The sequence below is a fragment of the Phodopus roborovskii genome, unplaced genomic scaffold, assembly GCF_943737965.1.
Source record: "Phodopus roborovskii unplaced genomic scaffold, PHOROB, whole genome shotgun sequence".
Lineage (NCBI taxonomy): Eukaryota > Metazoa > Chordata > Mammalia > Rodentia > Cricetidae > Phodopus > Phodopus roborovskii.
Genome location: NW_026126646.1, coordinates 7,587,454 through 7,595,240, shown reverse-complemented (window position 1 = coordinate 7,595,240; position 7,787 = coordinate 7,587,454). Strand labels below are relative to the sequence as shown.

At 53.2% G+C, this 7,787-nt stretch overlaps 1 protein-coding gene across 8 annotated transcripts; it reads left to right on the top strand.

Annotated features, from left to right (window-relative positions):
* The first annotated feature begins 1,604 nt into the window (after positions 1-1,604).
* Klhl17 (kelch like family member 17) lies at positions 1,605-7,093 on the top strand. Of its 8 annotated transcripts, none has more exons than XR_007833636.1 (12): positions 1,605-1,848; positions 2,391-2,650; positions 2,739-2,860; positions 3,007-3,228; positions 3,704-3,820; positions 4,051-4,264; positions 4,490-4,634; positions 4,719-4,886; positions 5,283-5,352; positions 5,456-5,546; positions 5,766-5,970; positions 6,189-6,329. XR_007833636.1 is itself a non-coding variant. In XM_051173912.1 (12 exons), the coding sequence occupies exons 1-12, from the start codon at positions 1,748-1,750 to the stop codon at positions 6,269-6,271; spliced, it is 1,800 nt and encodes a 599-aa protein (XP_051029869.1). In that variant the 5' UTR covers positions 1,606-1,747; the 3' UTR covers positions 6,272-6,407. The 8 variants fall into 8 exon arrangements, 5 of the variants coding, with proteins under 5 accessions (XP_051029869.1, XP_051029871.1, XP_051029868.1 ...); XR_007833637.1 differs by having other exon boundaries at positions 1,606-1,848; positions 5,486-5,546; XM_051173912.1 differs by having other exon boundaries at positions 1,606-1,848; positions 5,283-5,371; positions 5,486-5,559; positions 6,189-6,407.
* The last annotated feature ends 694 nt before the right edge of the window (positions 7,094-7,787 follow it).

Below are 7,787 nucleotides of genomic sequence, written 5' to 3'. Positions count from 1 at the left end.
TCTCGTGCGGTACTGCTGGAGTTCACAGGCGGGAGGGTGCCTTCGTCCTCTTGGCGGAGCAAGTGTGCTAAACAGCGACTTCTGCACGAATTCAGAGTGCAAGCTGTATGGCGCTCACAGCTCAATGTCTTCCATAAAATGCAATGACAACGGTTCCCACCCGGGAACACAAGACTGGAAACCCGGACAGCCCTGCCTTCAGTTCATCTATACTGTGTGTGCAGTGCAGTGTGTGCCCGTGACAGCAGGGCCTACTATACAAACAGTGCTTACAAATCAATACATTAATACCACTTCTCACTAGAAGTGACTCGTGAGGGGGGAAAATAAAGGAGGGCATAAAAAGCAACACAGACACAGACAGTTCAGCAAAAATCAGAAGGGGCTGGAGAGATGGCCAAGCAGTTAAGAGCACTTGCTACTTTCGCAGAGAACCAGGTTCAATTCCAGCACCCCTATGGTGGCTCACAACCACCTGTAACTCCAGTTTAAGGAGATCTAATGTCCTCTTCTGGCCTCCATGAGTACTGCATAGGAATGATGCGCTTAAAAGTCACAATCAGCCAGGCCATGGTGGTGCAGGCCTTTGATCATAGCACTCAGGGAGGCAGAGGCAGGCAGATCTTTGTGAGTTTGAGGCCAGCCTGGGCTACAGAGTGAGTGCCAGGATAGGCTCCAAAGCTACACAGAGAAACCCTGTCTTGGAAAAACAAAAAAAGTCACAATCTCTGTGTGTGTGTGTGTGTGTGTGTGTGTGTGTGTTTTGCTTTCTAAACAGGTTTTCTCTGTTTTTTTTTTTTTTGTTTGTTTGTTATATTTTGTTTTGTTTTGTTTTGAACCAGGGGCTTGCTGGGCAATGGTGCCTCATGCCTTTAATCTAAGCACTTGGGAAACAGAGGCAGACCTGGTCTACAGAGCGAGTTCTAGGTCAGGTGGGGCTACACAGAGAGACTTTGTCTCAATTGAATACATAAATAAATAAGCAAGCAAGCAAGAAACCTAGGGGCTGGAGAAGTGACTCAGCCCTTTCAGAGGACCTGCATCCACAGGGTGGTTCACAACTGTCTGAAGTCCCAGATCTGATGCTCTCTTCTGGTCTCCACAGGCACTGCATGTACATAGTTTATGTAATATACAAACACCCATACACATAAAATAAAATAAATTAATTTTTAATATTTTAAAGTCAGAGGACACCTAATTTCTTGGCGAGCCTGACAAGAAACAATGTTGTCTCCATCTTGATGGATAACAACACCTGGCAGACCCTAACAGCCCCATCCATCTAGTGCTCAAACATGTCCGTGTTGGAACGCTAAACCAGGAGGGAGGTTACCTTTCCATTCGCTTGTGAAAGGGAAGCCTGAGGATAAGACTCAAGGGCTTGCACACAGCGCGACCCCAGGGCGATGGAACGTTGTCAGTCACAGCAATATCTAGCAGGTGAGCTCTGGGATACCGGAACTTGAAGCTAACCCAGGCTGGAGCTCCTTGGGAATCCCTAGTAGAGGGAGGTTGGCTGTGCAAAGCTGACAACTACGCTCGCAGCGCAGGGGGGGTGGAGGGTGGATGGGGGGGGGGTGGCAGGTCCTGCAACCTTGCTTGAAGCAGGGCGGGCGGCGCCGAGAAACAGGGCCTGCGGAGACGGGCCGGCGCCAGAGTGGACGCTGCGGCCAAGCAGTCTTCCTGCGGTCCAAATCAGCCACACTGCGTTCCACGGTCCGCAGCGGGTTTGGCTGCTGAAGTTATGCAGCCCCGTGGGGAGCGGCCTGCTGGCAGGACGCAGAGTCCAGAGCACAGCAGCCCGGGGCCCGGGCCTGAGGCGCCCCCGCCGCCCCAGCCGCAGGCGTGAGTGGGGTGGAGGGATGGAGGGAGGGATAGCAAGCGGTGGTGCAGGGTCTCACCCCTTTGCTACTGAACAGATCTACAGAATGGGGCAGAAAGGGGCTGCTTCCAGGGCCGGGTGAGGTCAACCTGGTGAGTGGGATCCGGGGATTCACTTCAGAGGGACAACGTTGGCCAACTACTCTCCAGCACCTACTGCACTCATGAGTGCTGAGGACACAGCTCCCTGAGAAATGCCTGCTTCTCCTGGGGTACTAGAAGGAGCATGGAGTCCTAGGAGAGAAGAGAGTGAGCAGAGGAAGAGGGGCAAGCACCAGTTGGGATCGGGCTTAGGTTTAGGAAAGAATCTGCTCTGGCTCTAAGGAGGTTCCTTGACAGGAGAGAAAACTTGAGCTCTGGAAAGTGGCAGTGAGTGACAGGTTGGTCCCTGGTGACTGAACTGCTGGGGATAGACTGCAGCTGCCATGGCTGTGCCCAGAGTTCTCAAGGGTGGGTGAGTGTCTCCCTACAGTGTATAAACACTGACCTAGCCCTGCGGCCTGCAGCCCTGAGGCAGAGCGAGCTCGGCCAAGGCAGGCCCGGCCTGCAGCCCCCATGGAAGGTGCGATGCAGTTGCTGAGCCGAGAGGGCCACAGTGTGGCACACAACTCGAAGCGGCACTACCATGACGCTTTTGTGGCTATGAGCCGCATGCGGCAGCGTGGCCTCCTGTGTGACATCGTCCTGCATGTGGCAGCCAAGGAGATCCGTGCTCATAAGGTGGTGTTGGCCTCCTGCAGTCCCTACTTCCACGCTATGTTCACAAGCAAGTACCACATACCTCAGTCTGGGCAGCCCTAGGGGGCTCTCTGCACATCTCTCAGGGCAGGCTGCCTGACCCACTGTCCTCACAGATGAGATGAGTGAGAGCCGCCAGACACATGTGACGCTGCATGACATTGACCCGCAGGCCTTAGACCAACTGGTGCAGTTTGCATACACGGCTGAGATCGTGGTGGGCGAGGGCAATGTACAGGTGAGGCATGCCATTCCCACACCCATATATCTCTGTGGTCTCCAGCCCTAGATCTGTGTAGCCTGGTCTCCCCATGCCTCTCCTCGATTGCCAGTTACTCTGTGCTCCTCTGGGCCCCTCCTGCCTCACCCATCTTGGTGCCCCAGACTCTACTCCCAGCTGCCAGCCTTCTACAGTTGAATGGTGTCCGAGACGCCTGCTGCAAGTTTCTCCTGAGCCAGCTTGACCCTTCCAACTGCCTGGGCATCCGAGGATTTGCAGACACACACTCATGCAGTGACCTGCTCAAGGCAGCACACAGGTACGTGCTGCAGCACTTCGTGGATGTGGCCAAGACTGAGGAGTTCATGCTGTTGCCACTGAAGCAGGTAACCACTGAAGCAGGTAACATGCCAGTTTGGGCCCAGCCCATGCCCTACATTGCCCAGCCTAGCCCCTAAGTGCCAGTGTTCTGCAATCTTCATTCTCAAGTTCCTGGTGCAAGTTTCACCCTGTGATCCATTCCCTGCCCATCTGCCGCCAACCCCATCCCATCTTCTGACTCCACCCAATCATTTGCCTTAGATTCCTGTCTTTACCATATTCCAGGACTGTGATTCCCCAGTCTCTGATTCTATGTATGTAAAACTACTCAGGGCCTAGGACACCCCTCCTACCCATCGCTACCACCACTAGAACCAAAAATCTGTGAATCTTGACTGTGCTTTGTCCTTTGCTCTAAAAACTTTAGTGTGTGTTTGTGCGTGCACATGCACATGCTCTCTGTCTGATCCTCTCACACCTTCATGGTTTTCTGGGCCCTCCCCTAACCAGATGTTAGGTCTGAGGACCTCTCACCCGCAGGTACTGGAATTGGTCTCTAGTGATAGCCTGAACGTGCCCTCAGAGGAAGATGTCTATCGTGCAGTGCTGAGCTGGGTCAAACATGATGTAGACACTCGGAGGCAGCATGTACCAAGGGTGAGGCCAGGCCCTGGAGCTCCCATGGTGTCTAGGAGGGAATGTAGGTGGGTAAGATGTAATCATACTTCTTGGAGTCCTTAGCATCTTCTATTCAGGGACTCCTTTTGGGTGATATAGGCACCCATCTCAAGAACTAATCATTCAAGTGCTATAGGCACCTGAGTGGATCTTAGCCCTGGGACAAGTATGCCATAGGGTCTTACCTTACCTGGCACCTCCTGCCATAGCTGATGAAGTGTGTACGGCTGCCTCTGCTGAGCCGAGACTTCCTACTGGGCCATGTCGATGCTGAAAGCCTTGTGAGGCATCATCCTGACTGCAAGGATCTGCTCATTGAGGCTCTTAAGTTCCACCTGCTGCCTGAACAGAGGGGTGTTCTGGGTACCAGCCGCACAAGACCCCGTCGCTGTGAGGGTGCTGGTCCTGTGCTCTTTGCTGTTGGTATGCTGAACTCTTTCTCCTTCCCATTCTTGCCCTAGACCGTCTACCCCAACTCAGAATACAAAGTACTATACGTATGACCTTATTTTATGGGGCACACCAGTGTGACCCAGCCCCTGTCTCTTCACACCCCTGAAGCCTTCATGTCTTTATGCTTGGGTTGCACTAGAGCCCCCTACCCTGCCTTTCAGAGCCTCTTTACTTACTTTGTCACCCACCTTCCAGGTGGTGGGAGCCTATTTGCCATCCATGGAGACTGTGAAGCGTATGACACTCGAACTGACCGCTGGCATGTAGTGGCCTCCATGTCCACACGCCGGGCCCGTGTAGGAGTTGCTGCTATTGGGAACCGACTGTATGCTGTGGGCGGGTAAGTGTAGAAGCTGGACATGGGTCAAGGATTTGTCACATACCTACCAGGCCATCCTTGGTCAGTAGTGGACTCTTCTCCTAGCTATGATGGAACCTCAGACCTGGCAACGGTGGAGTCATATGACCCTGTGACAAATACATGGCAGCCCGAGGTGTCCATGGGCACAAGGCGAAGCTGCCTGGGTGTAGCTGCCCTGCATGGGCTTCTGTATGCAGCTGGCGGCTATGATGGGGCTTCCTGCCTCAACAGGTAGTAGTTTGGGTTAGGGCCTCAGTGGCCTTGCAAGGTTGCCTCAGCAGCAGCAGATGAGGCTGACTTCACTGTGAAGTCACATCTGGCCAAGAGTATGAGGTCCTGCCTAATCCAGACTACCGGGTCTCCAAGGCCTCTTCATCTCAGGCCACAACGTCGATGGGGCCTTGGCATCATTCTGCTCCTTTTCTCTGGGACCCTCCCTCCAGTCCAAGCAGCTAGTAGCATGTGCCCACCCACCACACCTTTCTGTCTATTCATAGTCTGTGATGACCAGCACGGGATTTCAACCACAGCCTTGGGGCGGAGAGGGGGGAGAATGGGGACACAAGTCCTGGGAAAGGGTCTCTTGACTATTGTAGTTGAACATCAGCATCATTCTGGTGCCCACAGTGCTGAACGATATGACCCACTGACAGGAACGTGGACATCCATTGCTGCCATGAGCACCCGGAGACGATATGTGCGTGTGGCCACACTTGGTGGGTGACAGGACCTGCTTCTGTGATACCTGCTTTCCTGCCTAACCCCTTCCCACCCACCCCCAAAACCCCTACACCCTGCAGGAGCTCCGTGGGTATATTGCCTTCCCACAGATGGGAACCTGTACGCCGTGGGTGGTTATGACAGCTCATCACACCTGGCCACCGTGGAGAAGTATGAGCCCCAGGTGCATAATGCACCCCTATCACAATTTTCTCCTCTCAATTGCTGGGTGGGGCATGATCCCATCTTCTGGCCACCTGCCACCCAAGGGGTCTGCTTTCTGTATCCCAACCCTGACCCTTAGATACTCAGCTAAGGGTAGAGTCTATGTTGTGGCAGGAGTGGGTACTTTGTTGGGTCTTCCCCCAGCCTGTTCCCTTGTCTCAACAGGTGAATTCATGGACGCCTGTGGCCTCCATGCTGAGCAGGCGCAGCTCAGCAGGAGTAGCAGTGCTGGAGGGTGCCCTGTATGTGGCAGGGGGCAACGATGGCACAAGCTGCCTCAACTCAGTGGAGAGATATAGCACCAAGGCTGGTGCCTGGGAGACTGTGGCACCCATGAATATCCGCAGGTGTATAAGGCCAGGGGTGGGTGGTGAGTGGTTCTGCCACTACATCTGGTTTACCCCAGGATCCTTGCTCCGAGGGTTGTGTACACAGCACCTCAGCAGTGCAGCAGGTCCTTGGGTTCCTCCCAGGCACCCGGGGCTCCTTTCCTAGTCCTGTCCCTACGGTTTCTCCTTCTATGCCCCACTCATTTGGCTTGTCTCTTGACTTGAACCTTGGGCTTACTCTTGCCTACCCAACCCCCAGGAGCACACATGACCTGGTGGCCATGGACGGCTGGCTCTACGCTGTGGGGGGCAATGATGGCAGCTCCAGCCTCAACTCCATAGAGAAGTACAACCCAAGGACCAACAAGTGGGTGGCAGCATCCTGTATGTTCACAAGACGTAGCAGTGTGGGTGTGGCAGTGCTGGAGCTACTCAACTTCCCACCACCTTCCTCACCCACGCTCTCCGTGTCCTCTACCAGCCTCTGACACAAGTCAGACTGCACAGAGGCCCTTCAGCCTCCCACATGCCTTAAACCTTATGGGGTGGCCCCTCCCACCTCTGTCTCCTTTACCACATGCTAGGGCAGATCACATACCCCACCAGGGATTTCCTGTTTCTTCTGTCTTGATCTCCGTATTCATTCATCCTTGTTCGTTTATTTGTGTACTATTTGTTTACTCACTTATTTATCAACTACCTATTTATTGATGGATGAGAAGTGCTGCAGCTACCAGTTCACACATTTGCTGTCAAGTGTCATCTCTCCTGCATGTAGGGGACCAAGGAGCCCTTCAGAGTGTCCTCTTCCCTGGCTCCCTTCATGGAGCATCAGGGAATGCTGGGGGTGGATACTCACTGAAGGAGGATGAACAACACAGCTGGGCTCTGTAAACAGAGGGCAGAGCAACAGCAGGAGAAGAGGCAAAAGCTTTCTAAGAAGATGTAGCCCCTAGCCAGCGCTTTGCACATAGCACTTATCTGTCTCTACCAGGCACTGTCCCTGAAGCAGACTTCTTTCCTATGTCTTATGTATACAGTGTAATGTCTTTTCTGGATCTTCTGTGGAGCTGGGCACACAACATGCACTTAGATCCTACACAGCAATATGAGCCAACTTGAACAATAAATGTGTTTCTTGGGCTCCATGGGCCTGAAGCTAAATGTCCATCTCTGGCCCCCTCTGCTTGCGGGCCTATGGCATACTTTGGCTCCTGTTTGGACAACAAGGCAAAGGTCTTTAGGCAAGTGTGCAGCCAGACTCAGAAGCCACATTAATGTCTGGGGCTGCATAACAGCACTTTTGCATCCAGATGGAGCAGAGACTGGTGTATCTGTTGACCAACATGGACTGGGTGTTACCCTGGTCCTGAGGATCCTATGCCCGGGGGCTATAGGGTACATGAGAAAGATAGCACCCCCCCCCCACATACTTTATCATTACTGTCTTAGAAACCTGGGAGGCATATGGACTCCTTCCTGCATTTGGTTAAGCCTTGGGAACCCTGACTTGCATCTGGGTGGGGGTTGGTCCAGGCAGGAGAAAATCTGGGGGAGAGTTCTGGCCTCCCTTTATAGTGTTGCGCTTCTTGAGCAGCTGAGAATGATCACACTAGCCCTATAGTCACCAATGACTCAGACCAGCTGGGATTCATGTGGAAACAGGATGTGTGTGCCCTGACAGGGGAGGGGCAACTGGGAGGAAGAATCTCTGTGCTCATAAAATTTCATCATCCAGGCACTTCCAGTCTGAACACAAGTAGACAGATAGCTTGTATATAAACCAGAGTCTCCTGGCCAGGCCTATACAGACTGCTGAGGTTAGGATTCTGGTCCAATCAAGAAATGTCTGCTTTAC

What these genes read in the sequence shown, in the direction of transcription:
- Klhl17 (XM_051173910.1), top strand. Translation starts at nt 1,748, where the DNA reads ATGCAGCCCCGTGGGGAGCGGCCTGCTGGCAGGACGCAGAGTCCAGAG. An exon ending in GGAGGCAGCATGTACCAAGG is followed by an intron (nt 3,821 to 4,050) that starts GTGAGGCCAGGC and finishes CTCCTGCCATAG; the next exon opens with CTGATGAAGTGTGTACGGCT. An exon ending in CGACTGTATGCTGTGGGCGG is followed by an intron (nt 4,635 to 4,718) that starts GTAAGTGTAGAA and finishes CTCTTCTCCTAG; the next exon opens with CTATGATGGAACCTCAGACC.